This window comes from Linepithema humile, chromosome 8 (assembly GCF_040581485.1).
Source record: "Linepithema humile isolate Giens D197 chromosome 8, Lhum_UNIL_v1.0, whole genome shotgun sequence".
Classification (NCBI taxonomy): Eukaryota; Metazoa; Arthropoda; class Insecta; order Hymenoptera; family Formicidae; genus Linepithema; species Linepithema humile.
The window spans coordinates 10,127,484-10,151,067 of record NC_090135.1 but is presented as its reverse complement, the minus strand read 5'-3'; the positions used below and the strand labels follow the sequence as shown (position 1 = coordinate 10,151,067).

General features: G+C 38.8%; 1 protein-coding gene across 4 annotated transcripts in view; it reads left to right on the top strand.

The window, feature by feature from the left end:
- Positions 1-23,584, top strand: part of ush (Zinc finger protein ush) — a 165,297-nt gene that overhangs the window by 3,576 nt on the left and 138,137 nt on the right. Inside the window, exons 1-2 of one of the 4 annotated variants that reach the window (XM_067360685.1) lie at positions 20,560-21,929; positions 22,703-22,811. The exons of 1 other annotated variant lie outside the window; for it this stretch is intronic. In XM_067360685.1, the coding sequence (XP_067216786.1) occupies positions 22,793-22,811 (19 nt within the window). In that variant the 5' untranslated portion in view covers positions 20,560-21,929; positions 22,703-22,792. Of the gene's footprint in view, positions 1-20,559; positions 22,812-23,584 lie in introns of those variants that run through there. 2 more of the 4 variants (XM_067360684.1, XM_012374996.2) reach the window with 2 other exon arrangements.

Sequence of the window (23,584 nt, the reverse complement as noted above, 5' to 3'; positions counted from 1 at the left end):
ATTGATATCACAATCTGTTAAGATTGTCATTAATGATTTAAAAATTCTTTCATATCTGCAAAAACTATTTGTCATTTCTATTTTCAAGAAAATTTATCATTGCCAAACATTATGACTTGTAATATAAAGACGTCCGAACGCGGAGAAGGTATTAAAAATGAATTATACATTACATACACAGAAAATTTTATTTGTTACGAACCATTACATTTGCACTTTATTATTCATTAGATGAATGCGCGCTGAAGAATTAAACGAACGATGATTATTATATCATTGTTCATTCTTATGCTACGAAAGCAAGAAGTTTCGTCACGATCATAAAAGTTTTATCGGCAACCGTATGCGTAGATATGCGTGGATAGATCTTTCAGAAGGAACAGAGATATACTGTTCTATTTCTGACAAATTGTGGACTACTTTCTAACTCTTATTGTAAGTGATTTTTAATTTAACGCACCATTCCATATTAAAAGTCGCGTTTTCAAATATAGATGGTGAACATACTTTTGATTTGCATGCAATATTCTAATATTTTTGAAGTGTTTTACGAAATGTTTTAGCGTTTTCTGAACAATGCAATGTAAGATACAAAAATAACAGATATTTTTGTCATTTGTCTTTTATTTTTTATGCGATAAGGCAACCGCATATTACGACTTGTGCTGCATGCTTTTAGCATTTTTTTATGACCTATCTTCTCTGATAAGCATAAATTGATATTATCGTGTATACTTTATGGCAATCGCGATAGAAATAGTATTACGATATACGTTATTTATATATTGCGAGAATGTCGCAAGGGATGTCATCATTTGCTGCAACTTTTCATATTTTTGCATCATTATATCTTTACAATGAAATCTTCAATTTTAAAAATCCTAGCAAAGTAAACTAAATTTACTTGTTATCCATTTAGCTCTCTGAAATTTACTCTTGGCGCACGAAAAACTTTTATATTTTAATTACTTATTAATGTAATTAATATATGGTAGGTTTTTTAAAAAAATTTTAATCATATATTTATATATTTGAAAATATTATTTGTCTCGATAATTTTGCTGACGAAAGTTGGACTCTAAATTAACTAAAGAATCTCGTCAAAAGAACATGATTTTGAAATATTCGATATAGCATTAAATAGTGATTTATTAACGTCATGTTAATGAGAAAATTTGCAAATTTCTGGGATTTTTGAAGGTGGATCGGGAGATAGAAAATCGTGCGTTCGCGATTCGTGCACATTCGGGCCCTCCCAAGGGACACCGACATTAATGGCTGCGTAATTATCGCGAAGCCGGCTCGTGCGCGTGACTGCTAATTGGGAGCGACCGTAATTGAGTTAATAACGCCGTGTTAAAATAGCGGGCCCGCCCGCCTTCTCCTCTGCATCCTCTTTCCCTCTTCGTCGTCCTCGCGTTGATCTTTGCTTTTCGCATATCTCGCATTGCTTTCGTTCGCGATTGAAATAAATCCGTAGTTATCGCCTTACGCCAAGCGATCGTTTAATCAATCTTGCATCATCGCCGTATCACTTTTTTTCTCGAATTCCTGTTATTTTAGTTGTTGATCACATTAGCATACTATCACTGAATGATAAGCTTCTTATATTGATTTTTGTGTCATTGTATAATGTTGATTTTTATCTCTTTTTTTATTTCTTTTTTATTTTTGTTGAAACATAAAAAAAAAACATAAAATATATATCTCGATTAATTGTTAAAAATATCTCAGTTAATTGTTAAATTCTGTCAAAACGTGCAAATAGTTAAAAATCTTTTAAAATAAAATAAAATTTTTTTTTACTTTGTATATTTGATTTCTTAATGTGCTCTATTCTTCATGATAAAGTTTTTTGTACCGACGGTACCAAATTTGTACCGTAAAAAAAAAATTGCAAAATTACTCAAAATCAATTAAGTACCTTTTTCGCTTCTCGTTATCGATTCTCGTGATGAACATTCCGCACACTTTCTCAGCTAAATTTTACTATGCAGAAACGATTCCGCAACGAATACGGCGCGGCACTTTTATAACACGCCGCCGATACTTTTCGCTGTGCATTGCACATATGTGACGGCGATAACGATCGCCATCCGTGACTCTCGGAGCGCGGCACGACTTCACTCCCTCCTTCTCTCTCTCGTTTTATCGATGTTTTGGCCTTTTACGGTAAATTCCGATGTCGCATTCGTACACCTCGGAAGTCGACGGCCAGGCGAGGCGAGGCGGCGAAAAAACGCGGATTTCGGCCGCGAAAAGTGCCGTCGCCGACCGATAAAGTCCCTCTGACGTCGTCAATATTTTGTAGCCACCCGGCTACGCTCCCTTATCTCGTATCGCCGCGGTGCGGCGGGGCCGGTTGCGACAACTCCGTGTCTCTCGCGAAGCCACATATCTCCGTCAGTTTATAAATACGGCCGTGCAGGCCGATTAGTTGTGAATTCGATCATCCTCGTTCGATTAAAATTTATGCGCATTAATCGCGTGCGCTTCGTCATACGATGACAATCTATCGCTCCTCTGATTCTTCTTTCGCGTCTTATAGCTATTTAGAAGGTTTTTTCCACTCTACTTTGCATAAAACGCTTTTAGCCTCTTTTATCACGTGCGTTTTTATGCTTCTTTTGTCGATACGAATGTAGGCATGCAGATTATTAAATTCTTTTTTTTAATAATCTTTCATTTCGGGAAGAATTTTCTCGCAGTGTATTATTTCTCCGTTTATTTAGATATTTAATCCGATAAATCAACGTGTACATACTCTTTTGTAAACATTAATTTATTTTATTCTGTAATAATTTTAATTAAAATAGTGCTTGATGAGAATCATAGCGTCATCGCGATGTACCTTTTCACAGAAATTACTGGAAAATAAATTAACTTATCTTTATCTATATTCAATTTACAAATACTCCGCAATTTAATTTTTAAATATATGGACGAATATATTCGATACGCTTGATATTAGATGATATGAGGATTCTATTAATATCTATAATTTATTATATCGCAAATGTTTATTCTCATTCTTGTTATATCATGAAGATCATCAGTTTTTTCGCAATACGCCTGCTCTTTTTTATCACTTCGTAAATAATATAGTGAAAATTCCCGTTTCTTCGCGCAATTTTGAAACGAGGTGTCCTGAATTTCTGCTGCACCTTAAATCCAAGAGTGCATAGTATTGCGTAGGGCCCATAGGAGGACCTGTGTGTGTCTCTCTCTTCCCCCCTACTAGCCCCCGGGCCGAGTAATCGTGCTGATGATCAACGATGCGGAGCGGGATAAAAGAGGAGGCGGTGCCCCGCGGGGGTCTCGGCGGCGACCCCCGTCGAGCGACGCGCGAGCGTCAAATTAATAAGCGATGATTTTATAGAATGCTTTATTGAATCGTGGTGTGTTCGCCATAAAGAATATCTTTCATCTCACCTCTTGCTCGCCATCGATCGCGCAAAGTGACGGTTCTCATCGCGAGAAATACGAAAAAGTTTTATTTTCCGAATTAGTAGCTCTCGATTGCGTATTATATATTGATATATACTAATTACTAATTGTTTAATTATATATAATAATTTATATATATTATATAATTGTTATAAATATTAATTACATAAAGTTATAAAAGTTGGATATTAATTATATATATATTATTTACGTATTTCGAATAATAGAGATTACGTGGAGAAAGAAAGGAGCCTTCTCGAGGGTGTTTTGATAGGAAAGAAGGATTGAGAGACACTGAGGTTCTCCTTTCTTCGTTGTTGTTGCTGTTGTTGTTGGCGTATCGTTGCTAATATGACGAGCTGGTCGGCCGCGCCTCCCCGAGATGTGATTCCTCTAGTAAGTTCTCGCGTATCATCGCGCGGCGAGAGATTATTTGATAGCGACACCTCCGGAGCCTTTTTCGTCCGTTAATCGAACACTCTCTTCGATCGAACGATCGCTCCCTCACACCGAGATGTAACGCGAGAGTCGTGTCGCTGATAGATATGATGCCGAACACGCTGATGCATCCCCCGTGCCGCGGTCCTGTCATGGTCAGCTGGGTGCGTCGTGAGAGATGTGTTGAACGAAAGGGCGACTTTGCGGCCGCGGGATTGTTTTGCTTTGTAATTTTATCAGCAAATGTGTTGTCGGTTCAATGGTGCATTTCGATGATGATGATAAATTCACTTTGTTTTGAAGAAATTTTGCTCCAAGCATTGAGAAAGATTCGACGATTTAAAATTCTAAACATATAAAATTCTTCTAAAATTAAATTCTGAAATTTCAAACGCAAAAAACGATTCAAACTTAAAAAATATATATTTTTTCTACACAAAAGTGCACAAGTGCCAATTGTTAAAAATTGTGAATGTTTTTATACTACGTTTATTTAAAAAAAAGCGAGACATATGAAATATATTAATAACAAATTCGAGAATATCACGTGTGTTGAAGTTTAAGAGTCTCCAATTCCTAACGTTCAATGTTTCAATATCTCACTCTATTGAATTCACTCTTCGCGGATAAAAGGAGCGTCTCGCTTCTCCTTCCTGCTTGATAATTCTCCAAAAAGCTCAAAAGAAATGCCGTCCGTTTCACTCGCGGCGGAAACGGGCAGGTTATCGGCGTAAAGTTGCGTTTACACACGTGTAAGGTGCCTCTTCCGCCTCTCTCTATCCTCAGCCGGCTAACATCGCGGGTAAGAAGGGTGATGCTGGACAGCAGGGAACGGGGGGGGGGGGGGGGGAACATGGCGAAGAGGAGAGGAGAACGATTCGCGCGCGCGGACACCGTTCCCTGCGAGATGCCGGGACCGTGTTGTAACAGGTCGGAGTGACACCACAATGCGGTGTAGCAATTTGTAGGCTCGCCCTTTCCTTCCCCCTCCTTCACCCACCCTCCACCCTGTCTCCTCGGCTCCACCGCCTGTATTTATGAGGCGAGCCTCAGAGTATCGACTCGTTCTCTCTCGCTTTCTCTTGCCGAAGCAGGGACAAGGTACACCCAACAGCAAGAGCAACTACTGCAGGTGAGAGCACGAAGGACAGGGGAAAACAGGAGCGGAGGGGGGAGGATACGCAGGAGAAGACCGAGGGAAGAAAGGCTAACTAGGCGAGATCAGAGCGGCGCGATAGTTGTCTCTCCGGCGCGTTTCTTCGCGAACGGGAGGAAGGGACTCTTTGAGTAAAAGAGAAAGAGAAAGAGAAGGAAATGGGGGGTAAGAGAGGATAGCGAAAGACATCTGCGGCAGCGGGATTCATGCGTTTTGCGCGGGAATAAGAAGGGGACACGGACGAGAGAAAAGATAAGAGCCGCTGATGGACCCTCTCGCGCTTCTTTTTTTCGTCGCTTCTCCTTCTCGTTTACTTCTCTTCTTTCTTTCCTTTTTTACGTCATTCGTTCACTGCGTTACGCTCATCATTGCGCTCACTGGACCGACGTTGACGAAGGCAAGACGCATCGGATTTGCGACTTCTGTCCTTTCGTGTCCTCATTTTGGGAGGGAATCTATAATCAGATTAACGCGCTTTTAAGCGAAAATTTTAAGTGATCTTCACGTTATTTTTTTCCTTTAAACTGAATGATCAACTTTCAATTAGTTCTTTTTAAATCTATTTATGCACACTTAAATTATTTTTACTTATTTTTTTTGTTTATTATAATTTTCTTTTAAATCAGTTATTGTTTATTAAATGATTTCTCATTTAATAATTTTAATTCTTTATACAATTTTTCAAGAAAACGAACAAAATTAAAGTTTTAAATTTTTAATTTTTTAAAATTCAATAAATTTAATAAATTGAAATTTTTAATTATTATAATTTTCCCTTATAATCAATTCTTTTGCTGTCAAGCTTCTTTGAATCAATTTTTTGATAAATTTAATCCTTCAGATAATTGAAAAAAAAAAAACAGATTGTTTTGTCAACCTTTGGATTCTTATAAATCGCTTCAGTCCTCGTCAGGTTTGAGCGATAAAAATTTTCCCCGTAGTCAATTGATACCGGTAACACACAAAACGATTCACTTCTCTCTCGCTCGTTCCTGTCAATCGGCACGATACTGTTTACCGTAATCCCGATTAGCGTTCGTCTATCGCACGGCGCGGAGCGAGATTATCCACGCGCGTCGGGAATCGTCCGATCGGGCGTACGTGACGCTCGCGGCAGGTTAAAATCTACGCTATCGGCAGGCTATCAGCTCATTACGCTAATATTCGGCATGCGGCATGTCGCGGGTACCGCGATACACCGCACGCCTGTATCGCGATCGTGCCTTTTTGCGGAGCACGTGCAGAGGTCGCGGCACCCCGCCGCCGTTTTTGGTCGTCCGCCTCTTCCCGCTGCCGCGCCGCGGCAACGATCGATCGTCGATCTTCGCCGGGAATCGCAAGAGAAATTCTGTTCGAATAAAATCCCAAGTCGCAGCGAGGACCGGGATTTTATCGCGCGTTCGCAGCGTTGAAATTTAATTCGGCGAAAGTTTTTAGTTGTAATAAAAGAAACTTGTTGGCGATTTAAGGATGGAATTTTCACTCGTTTTGCATGCAATGTAATATATGAAAAATATATGTAAGATATTAAAAAATGTTTGTCCAAATATTTAAACAAAGAGGAAGACTCTATCTAGAAAAGAAAATGCAATTGCAATTGGCATCGATCCATCGTTATAATGTGAGGAATAGGTAATTCACAGAAAGAGTTAAATGTTATTAAGCTTTCCATTTTTTTTCTCCATTATTCTGCTTTGATAACAGCAAGAGAGATTATCCGTTGGAATCGCGTGACTTATTTTATATATTTTCACGCAGGAAACATATATAAAAGTGGGATCAAAATCAAGATACCGTCTATCACGCGTAAATAGAAATTTCTGAGGAAATTGATGCGTGAATAGAAAATGGAAATTTTCCTTTAGCCTTGAAACTTTTATCAGTTTCGATATCTAGTATTATGAATCGTTTTTCTTCTCTTTTTTTATTCAGATATACTTCGTTATCTACTTTGTCCACAGTATAAAGGAATTTTCTGAGAAAGGAATAAGTCCGTGTCTTTCGCTCGACACGATTCTTTTTCTCTCTCGTTCCCTTCTGCTCTTCGTCCTATTAACGTTGGTTTTAGGGATCCGATACCATGCAGATTACCACGAAGCGTCTGCGTTTTCTCAAGCCACGAGATAAGGCGGCGGTAGGAGAGAGTGGTTGCCCGGTTCTCTCGCGGTACTCTTTCGATTTCGACCGCGCGATATGCGCGCCCACGCTCTGTGATCTTTTTTTACATCGATCAGATGTACTTGAGATGACTCGAGATTAATAACATATCTAATAATAAAGTAACAATTATTTAGTGTAATTTACATTTGTAATCTTGAGAAGTATTTTATGAGAAGTCTCCTGTGCATCTGTTTAAGATTTTGAAAGTATACATTATTTCTAAAAAAAATTGTAAGTATATTTATTTATTTTGATACTTGATAGTTCGATTAATCACTTTTATATCTGATCTGACGAAATGCGACAATCACGAGCAAATTAAATTTCTTTTTTCTTCAGCACTGTTGATGAATCATTTCGGATGAATCATCTAAAATAAAGGCATTGGACAAACAAGTTTTTGTTTAATCTTATCTAAATTGCAGCGATGCACTAGTCGATTTAATGCAATTCTAAGAACTCGTTTAACTTTCTGAAATGTCCATAATAAAATATGTTTAGTTCGTGAAAAATCGTTCCTTTTCGCTCAGATTATTGATGCCTCGATATTTTAAAGATAAAATAAATAAACAGATTTTTTCGCATAAATTTCGAATATTATAAGAACAACGTATTTTATTTATTAAAGATTTTAATATTTCCTAATATATATTTTTTTTATTAAAACCAAGCTCTTTTAGCTTAGTTTCAGTAATAGTCCTACGTTGAACTTCAAAGTTGGTCCATCATTTATATCCCTAAAATCTAGATAACGTTTCTTTTTGTAAAGCTTGTTAAAATCACTCAAAACTGTATGAAATGCAGTTCTAAAAGCCGCCGGCTTCCTAGACGGGATAAAAGCGTTATTTATGGTTTTCTATCTTTCGTGAAAAAAAAATCATCGCGGATTTGGCAGTCTTTGAAGCCAGATGCCTAAGATGTTTATCATTGGGCACATTAGTTTTACAATGTGCGAATGTTAATGTAAGTGTAACCTCTGTCGCTACACAGAACCGCAACGAATTATGCAAAATTATTCGCGCTAGATTGTCGCGCATTGATAAATGTACGGATTTAAGCTATCGCAAATACTTAGAGACGGGAACGGCGAATTATTCACTCCGCAGTATACAAAATCTGCAATGAAATGAAAAACTCAGCTTATTTCAAATAATCGATTATTGTGAAATTTCTACCTATAGCTATTTTGCATTAAAATGTTACAAAACTATATAATAAAAAATGATTGTAAAATAATTATAAATATCTACGAAATATCTTTCCACGTTTTGAAGATATTTAAGAATGTATTATCACTTTCACATTTTTTTGGAAATTGCCACCTAAATAATCCACTTTTCATAATTACAAGATTAGACTTGTTGATTAGCATCAGTTCATCTCTTAAAATTCCAAACGCAGGTCGTTCTCGCATAGGATTATCATATGGTTTTTCGGTATCAACCCGAAGATCGTCACGCGTGTATCCCAATCGGGATGCTGCGCTCCATCTTTTCTCTCTTCATCTCGCGAGTAGCGCGCCGGTATATCTCGAGTGCCCCTTTTCTCCTCAATCATCAGGCTTATCTGGGGGCCTCTTGAGATAAGAATGGCGCCTCGGTCATTTTCGAGCCGGTACCTCGTGCCCAACACCACCGTTGATCACGATAGCGTCGAAATTGAGCGCGACCTCTCGATGGCAATTAAAGCTTCCCACGTCGAACGCGTTCCGAGAAGAAAGTGCGTCGCTCGCCCAGTCGATTTTTTATCGATCGCCATAACTGCGCGGATGATCGGTCCGCTCGAAGATCAATTCGTGATTGTGCCGCAAAGGAAGGAAGAATAAATTTCGAATGCTCATAACTTTTTTTTTTAATTCCGTGTACAACTTTGAGATTTGGCGCATAATAAAATACTTTGTATAGTTATTAATTAATATAAAATAAAATGACAGTAAATTGCAAATGTTTTATGAGAATTCGAGAAAAACTGGTTCAGTTATATTAGTGCAAATTTATATATTATTTATTTTTCGAGGAATTGTTTTGCGCGTCAAATTTTTATCATTAAAATTGATCTGCAATAATCGAATTTTGCACTATGCCCTATATAATTTTTAGTCATCGTAGCGCCGTCGATATCTACATGTATGCACACGAAGAATAAGAGGTCTGCGAGACTCAAAGACGCCGGTTTTCGTTATCGGACCGCTGTTGCTCGGGCGAGAGAGCGAAGGGAGGGACGAGTTTACACGCCGCTGAAGGTGTTTATCGAGCAAATACGAGCGGGCAATTAGATGCTTCGGGCGGGCGGCCGCGCGCGCGCGTGCCGTTGTTTGTCTGGCTAAACAAGATATTATTATACGAACAAGCCGCGCGCACTCGAGAGACGTAGGACAGCGTAGAAAGAGATAGATGGACGAACGGAGGCCGAGCGAAAGAAGAATCATATGACGTTTCTCTACAAGGTGTATCGAAACCGTTTGATGTTCTTTTAAAGAGCTTTCAACTGCCTTTCAAGACTTAGTCATTTCACCGACACTCTGTATACTTTATGCAAAAAAAAAATAGAGGTGAAAAATTCGTGCAACGTAGTGTTGCATGCGAATCGTTGATAATGATTATTTGCAAAGCAAATCCATGCGCGACTTTGCGCCTTTAGTGAGAGAAAAATCCGTAACATTCGTCTTGCATAAGTAATTAACGCCAATAATTATTTCGCGAACATAATCACGACTGTCCAGCTGGCAAGTTGAATTTTAATGGATTCCGACTGTGCTCGCGTGAAATATTTTCTAAACAGAAATAAACTAAACTTTCTTTAAATGTAAAAATATACAAATTACATGTAAATTATTATGTCACTTATTTCACAAAATATTTTGAATACGCGTATATACGGATAAATATTATATCAACAGAAATAACAAGTAAATTCGATAAAACCTCAGCATATTTAAGTTATATAATATCATTATTATTAATTAATAATTCTCTCCGTTCTCGAACACCTCTCGGCGCGATGGTGCCGTAATTTTAATCAATAATCATTAGGGAGACATGAGAAACGACGGAAATCCATTGTTGCGGATTTTAACTTTTGCAAAACGCACGTGTGTCGCGGTGGCAGCGCGCGATCGATCGGCCAGTTTATCTCGCTGTAATCGCCGCGGCGACATCGCGCGGAGCACTTTTCTGAGGACACGCTGATAAGCGTGGGAGGACCGGTTTCGCGGATAAGACCTTGAGACGATTCTCTTTCTCTCTCTCTCTCTCTCTCTCTCTCTCTCTCTCTCTTTCGTTCTCTCTTAGTCTGCACAGCGCGAGGAAATACGGCGGATAAAATCACTGGGGCGCAGGGACGAGGGGAAAGTTGGGGAAGGGGGCAGTAGGCGAGGCACGAGATTATCGCGAAAAGTCAGAAACAGTCGGGCGAGCGCGCGCTCTCGCAGACGTTATCATTCGCAGTTTTATCAGCCCCTGCATCGTCTGGGGTTAGTTTCTCCTTCTCCACACTGCACACTCTCTCCATCTCCCTCGAGAGGGCGGGGGGGGGGGGCGCGCACCCCCTCGCAGACTGACTGCCGCAACCCCCCTCGAGGGCAACTCACGGGTTCTCCGCATGGAGAAACACGTTGTGTGTGTGTGTATGTGTTTTGCCAGGGGCGGACGTGATCTTTGACCCCGTCATAGAGCGTCGGCTTGGAAGAATTTATGGCGCCTGAATTAAAAAGAATAACCGTGCAACAAACTTCTTTCTTTCTTTCTTTATGCAGAAATAAACTTTCCCAGTTTGCTTCTGGTGTTCTAGTTGTACGTTCTTGATTCGTTTATTGTTTTATTTTTTATAATTTTTGTTAGAAATTTTCTATTTTTTTGTTGGGAAACAAAAATTATATTTCTTATCTTCTGTGTTTCGATACATATATTTTTGATAAAGTTAGCTTTGTTTTAGACGCTTGATAAAATTAAATGAGAAATCAGTTAACGGTTGCGGAAAGTCCATCAGAAGATAAATAATTGTTATATTAAGAAAAATAATATCACAATATTTATTACTTATTAATCACTTTTTAATATTTAAAATAATCACTGAAAGATATTAGATTAGAATTAGGTCTCCTTTTTTACGTCTTACATATTTTTTATCGTATTTAAGCAGGATGTACATATGAATCTACATTTGTGTAAACAGAAACTATCACATTAATTTTCTTTTCTCTATCTTTACTTTTTCAATTAATTGAAGATATATCAATCTTCCATCTAATTATTTTTTTTCATTGAACAAAAAGAACTTTTCTACTTATAAAAAGAAAATACTCCCATAAAATCCAAGAAACTCAACGTTTTGAAGTCTAATTGTAAGATAACAGGTGCTTTAAGAAAAGAAAGTAAGAAAAAAAAAGAGAGAGAGAACCCATGCACATCTCAAATCCACTCCTACTCTCGCCTTTTTCTTCGCGTTCGCGCTTTACGCCGTTCGCGAGTACCGCGAACGACGGCGTTGCGTTTGTGTGAGAGTGTCTGTGAGCGCGCAATCGTAGTGTAGTAGTGCGGTGGAATCCTATCTGCTTAAAAATCGTCTGCGTGCCGCTCACTTGGTTCCATTCGCGAGCGGCGGACGACGACGTCCGGCTTAATGCATTCCGCGCGAGATGGAAACTACGACGAGGACGACGGAGACGACGGCGAGGACGGTCGATCGATCTGACGAATGTTGCCGTCCGTCCTCGTCCTCGTCGATTCTCACACGGTTCGACCCGATCCTTATCACTCCGATGCGGGGTACAAAGCGCAGGTGTGCCGCCTGATAAGACCGCTGCCACTAGAGGCGACGATCCCTCGCGAAATTCTGCGTCAGTTTTTGCGAAACGATACGATTGCGAGGTGCGATATGAACTAGGAGAAAACTACTCAAGAATTGCAACGAATTAATTATTAAGAATATGAAATAATCTAAATGTGCGAAGACAATGAATAATTTTTAAAGGATGAGTCTTTTTTTTGACTAATTAATTTTCTTCTAGCAAAAATTTGATTAGCTGCTAAATTCGTGAAAGATTGATTTTTTTTAGTTATATTGTATAAATCTAAAACTAGATATTTTGCTAATTATGAAGTACATAATCAAGACTTGACATCAAATTAAAATTTTAATTCAATAAAATTCTATAAATTTTTGGGCTCAAGTGAAAAATAAGATTTTTGAAACCGTCTATTTTCACTTACGTGACCATGTTTAATATCGTACTACAATAAATTTCAAATTCGGAGAATTTTTTTCAAGTTAACGAAAAGGCAAGCTCACCTCCGAGGCGTTCGTATCCTCGCGTTACGATATCTTCAGTATACGTTTGCGGACAGATCCAACGAGCAGTACGTCGTCCTTACGTCGCGTCCGGTACCGGCGCGCGATGCAATATGCACGCGATCTGAGGCTCGATAATAAAGGGAGTCTTATGCAGGCGAGTGTGTGTTTATGCGGGGCGCGGGTGTGCGCGAGAGAAAGAAAAAGATAAAGACACAGGAGGAGGAAAGGGGGAGGAGAGAGGGAGGGAGAACGTTATCGGTATGCGCAACGCCGAGGAAGAAGAAGAAGAAGAAGAAGAGTGGCCCGGCAAGAGGAATGCTCACAATGCTGTAATTTCAGTGTTTGATCTTCCCATCTCTCTATGGGGATATTATGTGGGTACTCTCCCTCCCCCTCCCTCCTTCTTTTGCTATGTGTGTGTGTGTGTGAGGGAGGCCGGTTTTATTTCACCCGCATTATTATTCCGTTGGAAGATCGCGCGCCGATTCCGGCTCTCTCGCCGAGTCGAGAGAGCGAGAGAGAGGAAGAGCCGAGGCGAACCTCGCAAACCGCGCTTATTTATGGATGGATTCTCTTTTAACTTTCGGCAGGGTCTCTCTGTCTCGTTCCGTGCGTCGCTCGTCGTCCTTCCGTCCCTTCCTTCACCGTCGGGGTGTCCTTAGATCGTTCTGATGTCGAGAAACTGGCAGTTTACACGATGTTTAGCCGTTTAAAAAGGCATCGGAAGAGAGAAAGTTAATTTATTGGCATTTTAAAATCACTAATATCTTTTTATTAGCTTTCAGCGCGTATTTAAGAGTTCTTATAAACTAACATATTGGTAAACTAAGATGTTAGTAAGACGAAAACATTGCAATACTCTAAGAATTATAATTCAAAATTAAAGATGTTTTTTGTATGACTTTAATATTCGGTGAAAATTGTTTAATGATTTATAAATTCTTATTCATGTAAATTTTTCAGATTACCGCTTACGAGAAAGTAATAAAAAATTTTGATTTTATCTCTTGAACTCTTTCGAAGCATATAAAAATAAAATTGAACAAAAAGAAATATTTTTCTCAATGCAAAAGATTATTTATTAAACTGCTTTTAATATAAAATGCTCGTTTGTGCGTTAGGTATCTTAGAATCGACGACTTTTTGATCGCTATTGAGTTACGCTCGGCGTCATTAACACCTTTCACTTCCGCTTCAGGCACTTTACAGTCTAAGGCATCCTGTCTGAATAATTCGCGTGTCATTGCTGCTTAAAAAAAAATTCATTCTACTTTCATTTATCAGTTCAACGTTATACGATCCATCATTTATTTCTTAATCTCTTGTGCCTAATCATTCGTACGTGCCGAACACTGCGTGATATCGAACAGAATTAGACATAGAATCTCTAGATGTAACGCTTCGACTGAGAAGTTTCTCGAACCGGAAGTGGAAGATGTATTAATGCGGTGTCATGCGAGGAGGAGAAAGAGTCGTGGGTTCTCGTCCGGCGTGCGAGACGGCGACGACGGGCATTCGGAATTCTTAGAAATCCACCGGTATCAGGCGAGTATCTCTCAGTGCTACGGAGAGCGTAATCAGTCCATCATCCGGTCGCCCTCTCGCCACTCCCCTTCGTCACCGCTCCCTCGCAGCTCGGGAAGCCCCTTTTACTGGTTATTCGCCCGATGGAAACTTTCCTCCGATCGCGCTCATTACTGCTATCTCCGTCCGGCCTGGCCATCATCATCAGCTGATATCCTATCGACGGCCAGTCCTCGGCGTGGCGCGGCGCGGCGCGGCGCGGCGATCCGTTCGTTTCTCTCTTTTCGTTTCTTCTTTTCTTTCCTCAAAACGAGCGGCGGCGTCATCCTTCGTCGTCTCCGCTTCTCGCTTCGGGTCTTCAATTGTATCGGCGCGCGCGCGGAATAACGAATAATAATCGGTTGAACTCGGTTGCGACAATAAAACGGAGACTTTGGACGTATTGATGATAAATCTGCGATAAGCGTCTGAGTCGTATCTTTATTCGACGCGAAGCGCTCAGTTTAATTCGATTTAATTTAGCTAAATTAAAGCGGATTGAATTATATATACTTTATCGGAATGAATTAAATGAAATTAAATTGTGCAATTGAGTTTGATTTAATTTTATTTGATACCGAATGCAAGCGGTATTATTTGCAAGCGCGAAACGATGCGGCCGTATTTGACATTAATCGCGAAAACGCTTGTGCATGCTTCATGCGCGAATACGAGCGACTAAACGTTCACAACGGGAGACGTGTTGCACCTGAGATAATAAGCCTGCAACTTAAACGGTGCAAATAAGTGTGACGATATAATCATATTTCTTTGATAGCAATCGCATCCTTGTAGCATGGTTTACAAAAAGTGATTTCTAATCTGAAAAATAATATTTTTGTACTTTTCTGCTGAAAAAATGTCGACGCTTCAAATTACGTGGGGAATTTCCGAGCATGCTGCATCTTGTATAGGATTTCAAAGATTTGTAAATGAAGACGAAGAGTCAGATTGCAGGTGGCGGACTGGAGTCGCCGGGATAATGTCGAGCATTTGGCGATTCTCGCGTCGGCCATTGTGTCGGAAGTTTGTTCCTTCGAGCGCTGGGATAAGCGCCGCGAGTCGAAAAACGCGTTATCGCGGCGGATAACGATTATGAATCATGGAAATTACCTATTCCGAGCGCTGGTCGCTTTATGCGTCTCGCACGATGCATCGTTTCAAAAGTGCGCCTTATCGCGCGCCGATCGCTGCGTGATTTCCTCTTATCGAGTGCGCTCGCGCACGAGCGAGCGAGCGAGACAAGGAACGCAGCATAATTTGCGTCTCGCGTTAATTTACGTTCATTTAGATAAGCGTCGGGACTATTTTCAGTCTTTTTGTTCGCGCGTTATGCTTTCCGAAAAAGATATCCATAAAATCTCAATCTTTAAAACTCATTATATTTGTTATTGCACTTTTAATATATTTTTTATCATTATTGTATAATGATGCAATGTTTTCCTATGTTAATTATTAAAGAAAGATAGAGAGAAAGAGAGGAAAAGAGGATGCACAAAGTGATTATCATTTTTATCAATCATGTTATTAGGAAACATTCGCGGAAATAGATTAATGGTAATAGCATGCTAGTAAAGCAGCGTTTCATCTTATAGCGTAATAATAATAACAGTGTACTAATTAACTAAAACGCTATATCCAAGGGAAAGCCATTAATTCTCACTAACACGTCGATTCTGTAAGCCAAAATTCCGCGGTGGTTTACCGCTGGGCTAAAATCGATGCATTGTTTATACACGCGCGCCTCATTGAAATTCATAATGTTGCAAAACTGAGCTTACACAGCTCTCGGAACGTAAGCAGCTCATGTATCTGTAACGTTACATGTGGCGCGCAGATTAAACATATGATACCGCGTGATACATCATCTTTCCGTTACAAAAGCGTTGATAGAATGAGCGGCGTGATAAATAAATGATGTAAGAAGTGATTTGCACTTTCATCAAACATTTTACTATCTCGTAATTTAAAACAATTTGAATACTCTTTATACTCTTTATACTTTCATCAAACACATCTTATTATCCTATTCTCTTTCTGTTTCGACCAGGTTAATCTTTCTATGCAAATATCAGGTTTGTCTAATTTAATATTGGAATATTTTAAGTTTCGGCTCTTCAATAAAATATCTAATATTGAAAAAATTAGTCTAGCGGAAAAAAGAGAAAAAATTTTTTATTTTGAAGAAGGATACAACTTTTCTTGCATTTATGTGCACGTGTAACGATTGCGAGGTTTGGTACAAGTTTTGCGAAGCAGCCGGCGCGACACTTATTATTTCGCCGCGATCTCGGCCGTTTTCATCCCGCGGGAGTGTCGTCTCTCCTCGCGGACTCCTCCGTATCAGTGTTCTGAGTTCCGATATCAGCGACGGCGAGCTAAGGCCGATACCCTCTCGCGGTGATCTCCGCGGACAAGACAACAATGCAATCTGCAAGAATGCATATACATAGTATTGCTGCGCGCGCGATTGTTGGAAAATAGCCGCGGCCGAGGCTTATCGTCTCTGCTCGTCTCGCCTCGTCTGGAGGACAAACGAAAATCGGCAGTACGCAATAAGCGAAAATGTACGAGCGATATTTCGGCGAGATGCATTCGAACGTTAACGGGTTTTAATGACGCCTTTGATAAATCGAGTTTCGACGCTCGATCGCTTATTTGATGCTCTCGGGAAAATTGTATCGTTTTACGATATCCTCGCTGTTTCGTCCACGAAACGGGGGATGATTGCCTCTGTCGGGGGAATATCGAATCGAGCGGGCGACGCGCGATGCACCAACTTATCTACAGCGATGCAGCAAAGAGCCGCGTGAAAACATCCATTAGCACTGTCGATTCGCTCTGAAAAACATGTTATCGCCGCGCCGATTGTCGATGCACCGTCTCTTTCATCGCAATACTGATAACAATTTGCAAGCAATAGTACCTAAAAAAACACATTTTTAACAAATCTGCAAAATTTCCTTATTGTGAAATTTAATTATGCATTGTAGAAAATTCCTTTTTTTTACAAAAAAAGAATTAAAGGGAAAAAAATTAAATTTGTATTATTAAAAAGGGATTGATCAAATATTTATATCAATATTTGATAATAATATATTGTGTAAAATTATGAGGACAGGATAGATTTATTATTTCATATCAGTGAAGAAGAAAAAAGTATAAAGAAACTAAGGTTAAATAATTATTATTTTAAATGTTTGATTTTTTAAAAAGAATTGAGTTTGCTTTGCTTGAAGGATTAATCTGTCGAAAGGGCACAACATTCGCGTTTCAATAGAGTGGGTGGGACGTCACGAGGATGATGAGGACGATCGACGTGTCCCAGGACGTGCCAGGTTGTCGGTGGCATCCGCGAGCGCGCCCACCTGTTGACATCGGGGGCGGTTGGTCGTGGGAACGCGGCGTGCGGGGGCGGCACGGGGATAGGGAAGTGTAACGGTTGTGTGGTGGTGCCCGGGCGCGCAAGGGTGCTCGTTCATTATCTACCGCTCTGTGAAAGCCAACGGCTGAAAAGCCCGAACTGCCATATTCCGCCGCCACCGCCGTGCTGCGAAAAAGCGGCACCATTTTTGCGCGCTTTTCTTTTGCAGATAATTAGCACATTCTAAAATTATGAAAATTATTATCTGTAAATTTTATTATTGTTGAATTATTCGTTAGAAGTTAATGTTTTATGAATTTTCATAAATTTTTTTTATTATATATAATTTCTGATGAATTACTTTATTATTTTCAGTTTGTGCGATTTATACATTGTGAAAGTTATTTACTTTTATAAGTTAAATTAATTAGATGGATATGCTTTTATTGCTTGAAAGAAATAATTTACGATATTATTCATTGTTTGTTTGCTTTATATTTCCAGGGAAAATGCAATCCTTTGAATTTTTGCTGATTAGCTTCTTTATTGCTATGATCTGCATTTTTATTTATATTTAATTGATGTTATTTTTTGTACTATCATTTAAATTTTATATTACTTATTTGCACTATCACGCATCTTTGAAAATTTAGTTTGTTGAATTCGAGCTGGCTTACATCGGTGTTATGATGCGTCGCAATATAGCGTATTGCGGCTTTCGCACCGTGCTATATGAACTTCGTTGCGGCCGCATAATAGCGCATTCGCTCTATTGACAGCTAACGCTGTAAAGATCTGAAATCATGATAAAGCGGCCGACGAACGTGACCGAGGCGCGTTTTCGCGACGAATGCCGCGTTACGTTAGTGTATATCCTTCCCGAAGAAACTCGACTCGAGATATCGCTCGGGTCTCGCTCGCACTGGTCGCTGATAACGGCGACGTTTTAAAAGCTCCATCGCGAATAAGTATATCGATGCCGATATATCGCTCGCCCCTCCACGAGTTCCGTGCGTTAACTGAAATAATTATTGTTAATTTGTAACGCAGTAACAATTTATAATGGTAATTTTTTAATATACGAAATTTATGAAATGCCATAGTACATGTAACATACAAGCATAATTATAAGATGATAATCATGATATATAAGGATAATCTTAATGTGAAGGAATAATTACAATGTAGAAGAACGATTATAATGTACGATGATAATTATTATCGTCACGACGAAAGCCGCGATATTGCAGCTTGCAACATTGTAGTATCATTGTTTGATAATGCTTATTTATTGAAAATAGCCGGCAAAATATAGACACATGTATAGAGTGTCTCAAATTATTCACAGTTCAGTGATAAAATTCTTTGCAAATTTAAAATAGAATTTTTATACAAGAATTGGATTTTTAGAATTATTAGAATTATTTTCATGCATTTATATAAAATATATAATTCTTTATATATTTATATAAAATCGCTAATAGATTATTAGAATTACTTTTCTAAGAAAAACTAGGCTTTTAGAAGAATTGCAATTGTTAGAAATCTTGACAAAGTTATTGAAAGAATAAATTTGCAATCTAACAGTTTATCGTTTCGCAAATTTAAGTGTTTACGAATTCGCGGATCTCTATATACGTGAGTTTAAAGATACGAGGATTGACGAATTTTTCCTGTATGGAATGTATCGGATATACATAAATAAAACGATTAATCGCGTCGAATGCATGGTTATCGGTGCGCGATATGAGAGCGCGTCACTCCGGTCGAGAATATGCACGTGTTATCGTGACGCAGCCTGCACACTGTCTAAAATACGCGCGGGTTTAATCGCAAGCGTAATTTTCATCATCGCGCCGACATGCAGCGGACGTGCCTAAATTGCGGAATATGCGCGGTGAGTGTTCCTTGCGGAATAAATTTGTTGACGATTGGTTATCGCTTCGCCTTGCATTCTTCGCCGGAACCTTTATCAAGCCGTTACACAGGCGTCGCAACAGAAGGAATCAGAAATTTTCTTTTATTACTTTTCCTTTATCTCGAGGCGAATGCACACTTTACACATCCAATCGTCGATAATAAATTATTTTTCTTTATTGTTACACTTGCAAATATTATAAATCGTAAATTGTTAACATAGAAATAATCGAAAGCGTGTAATATGAATTACAAATAACGACTAGATAATAATTTAATTGTATCTTCCGCGTCATTTTAATTGATACAATTGATTAACATTCCTCACAATATTAATCTTCGCCTGCAATTAATATTCCACACATTTGTCGTTTAAAATGCATAAAATTCTAATTATTGTTTCGCGCAATTTTCAACAACGAAGACATATTTTTTTTTTTATCTTTTTTCCCTCATTTCTCGACAATGCATTTGCAGTCTCCTGCCTCGCATGACGCCCATGCGTCGTGTCGATGTCGTTGGGATCTCTCTTTCTCCCGATGACATGTCAATAGTGCGCGTATGGTGAAGGAGGAGGAGAAGGAAACAGATGATGAAACGTCGTTCGAAACCGGCGATCTATCGCGTCCGTCTCGACGGCCGTTCAAAGGATGAGCGTTATCGAACTGATAATTCGCGCGCGCATCTCTCGCCGTTGTAGCTTCCGAGGGAATCTTTCTTCCCTCTCCTCGCTTCGGCATTCGATGAGGAGGAAGTAAAGCCGTTCGGCTTGTTTAATGCTAAATACATTTGTGATCTAAAATGAAACTCGTGTATTGATTGACGTGTGTGTATGAAACTGGCGTATTATTTTGAGAAAATTTATAATAAACTAATCAGAATTCTTGCTTACTGCTTAACAGTTATATAGGTTATATTCTGATAAATAAATGTAGTTTCTGATAGATAAAACAAATATTTCTCGCTATTAAAGTAGGAAAAATAACTCAGAACGAATTAAGATACCAAATTTATGTCGCATTGTCTCGCAAAAATTTGTTGTTACTTTTTGTCAGGTTTTAAGAGCCTTATATTAATTTTATATGAAGAGAGAAATATTGTTATAAATGTATCAGGATGAAAAATTGATTTTTAGCAATTTATAATTATATAAATATTTTAGCGCAAGTTTACAAGTAAATACTGCTGAAATATTTCTATATTGTTCTGTTGTGTGTGAGAATAATTTATATTGCTCCAGAAAATTTTATCTATGATAAAAGTAAAATTGATCAAAGTAAAATTGATTGATTTCAAAATCAATAGAAGTTTTGTAAAAAACCAGCCAGCTTTGCTGGCACACATATTATTTTGCAAGAACTTTGCGATAATATTTTATGTTATTTATAAAATTGCTGCATACATAAAAATTTGTGGAGAATTTTAAGGTAAGTTAAACGTACAGATATTAAAATTCTGCCGTACAACTTTCTCGTCTTAAGAAAAGAAAATTTACAATAAAATACAGCTATAGAGAAACAAGCTCATTATTTATTTATGCTAGTATTATTTACACATTATTTGTTGCAATCAGACATATATCGTAGCATCTAATGCGTTAAGAAAATCGAGATTCTCTTCAACTTTTAATCTGAGCCTATATCCAAGAGTGTTTTCATATTTCACCACACATATATATGTTATGTTAGAAGGACGTAAACATTAGACGTGTCGAATTCTCGGAAATACACCGGGCAAGTTTGTCCGGACATCATCGACTGTTTACGTCAGTCGTCGTTTGGCCTCCCGCGAAGTTGTTTGCCGCCACAAAGAGCTCGATACGCGTGCGAATTATCGCATTATTTATCGCATATTTTCTCCAGTGTTTCGGTGGATTTACGACACAACGTTAATTTATCGGGGAATGCATAACATTTTGTAGATATATATGTGTGAGATTACGTAGCGATTTTCGAGATTGAGCGAATCGTCGGACGCGATCAAGCAAAATCTTGCTGAAAAAAAACGTCTTGAAGTCGTGACGGTCAAGATTTTCGGATATATACACGGAAGTTTCTCATAGCGAAATATAGAGGATTTACGATGCGACGATAACCGAAATATACGACATTCGTGAGTATGCGTGCTTAATATCACATAGCATTAGAGAATAAGCGAATCGTTGACGCGATCGAGCTAAATATCGCGGGATAAAAAAAATCTTGGAAACCGCCATAACCAAGATTTCTAGAAATGTACGCGAGCGAAGTTAGCTGTGCTCCGTTAATAATCGTTTGGCGCTCGCGACGTCATTTGCCGTAAGGAGTTCGTCTCGCGCGAGCGGATATTTGTTTGTCGCGTTTTCTCTCCGATATTTTGGCGGATTTATGGCGCGACGTTAACCGAAATATACGGCATTCGTGAGTATATATGCGTGATATCACGCAGTATTGGAGATTGAGCGAATCGTGGACGCGATCAAACAAAATCTTGCTGAAAAAAAAACTGTCTTGAAGTCGCGACGGTCAAGATTTTCGGATATATACACGGAAGTTTCTCGTAATGAAATACAGAGGTTTTACGATGCGACGATAACCGAAATATACGACATTCGTGAGTATATATGCTTAATATCGCAGCATTAGAGAATAAGCGAATCGTTGACGCGATCGAGCTAAATATTGCGGGATAAAAAAGTCTTGGAAACCGCCAAAATTTTTAGAAGTATACGCGAGCGAAGTTGGCTATTCCGTTAATAGTCGTTTGGCGCTCGTGACGCCATTTGCCGTAACGAGTCCGTCTCGCGCGAGCGGATACTTGTTTGTCGCGTTTTCTCTGCAATATTTTGGCGGATTTACGGCGGGATGTTAACCGAAATATACGACATTCGTGAGTATATATGCGTGATATCACGCAACATTGGAGATTGAGCGAATGGTGAGCGTGATCGAACAAAATCTCGTCAGATAAAAAACGCCTTGGACGGCCAAGATTCTCCGAAATATACACGAAGTTTCTCCGGGCGAGGTCGCTCCCGTCGTTTCCGTCGATCATCGGCACCCGTGACGCGGCGTCTCGCACGCGAGTGTTGTTTATCGCTTTATTCCTGTTTTATGCGTTTAGCCGGATTTATAGCGCAACATTAACCGGAATGCGTAGCGTTCGTGAAAAATTACGTAATAATCGGAAATCGGAGTGAGTCACGATTGTACAAAATTGTGTAGGATGAAAACGTTCTATGCGTTCGGGAGTGATAAATCACGAAAATGAGCTTGCGATAGGTTTTGCTCGCGTAATTACGCGTCGAGTGCATATATATGTGTGTGTGTGAAATACAAAGAATCTGGATATGGATGCGGATTAAGAATCGAGGATGTTTGCTGTAGTCATCAACTTTGAGGTTGGAATCTCAGTCTCGAAACTGGACAGCAGTGGAATCTCGATTTTCCTGAATCGTCTTTTGAGTGCTGCGAAATATGGCGACAACTGCGTACGGTGAGTACTAGATATTAAATTTCATTTATTTCAGCGTTATTTATATTTTCTTTGTTTTGCATAAGAAAGTTGTACAGCAGATATCTGATGCCATCGTATATATTTGTTTTCGTTTGACTCCGACAATTTTTGTGTGTGCAGCAATTCTGCAATTAGCAGTAAATATTGTTATAAAATTATTGAACAACAACACAGCATTCTTGAAATATTAAAAATAAAGTCAGAAGTTTTTTGTTTCAGTAGAATTTATACGAATTTATACGTTTATTATAATTTTAATAATCAAGATTTAATTTTGTTTGGAATTAAGTAAAGAATAATACTTTGCTGTATCTATCTTGACATTTTACAACTACATATTTAATTTAATTAATTTATTATTTATTACCTTTAAATATTTTTCTCAAGAATAGTACTGCTTCCTTCTTGTTAAAGAATTGTAAAATAACTGTGCTTTTATCATTCTTGTGCGATGCAAATTCAATGGTTGATTCTACACGCACATGTCTTAATGCATTTATCGTGTTCTTGTTTTTTAAAAATCAAAATAATCCGCACGTCTTAATTTTTAACATTACTCTTGAGATTTATAATTCCGAGAGAGTGTACGACTTTATAGGCACCGATAGATATCCGTATAAGAGATTGGACGGGTTTTATTATTTTGCCGGACAGATGAGCCGACTAGATGTAATGGACACCTAGCTGTTATGCAGCGCTTTGATCGAACGCTTGATAAGATATACCAGTCATGTATCTATGCACGCGTGCGC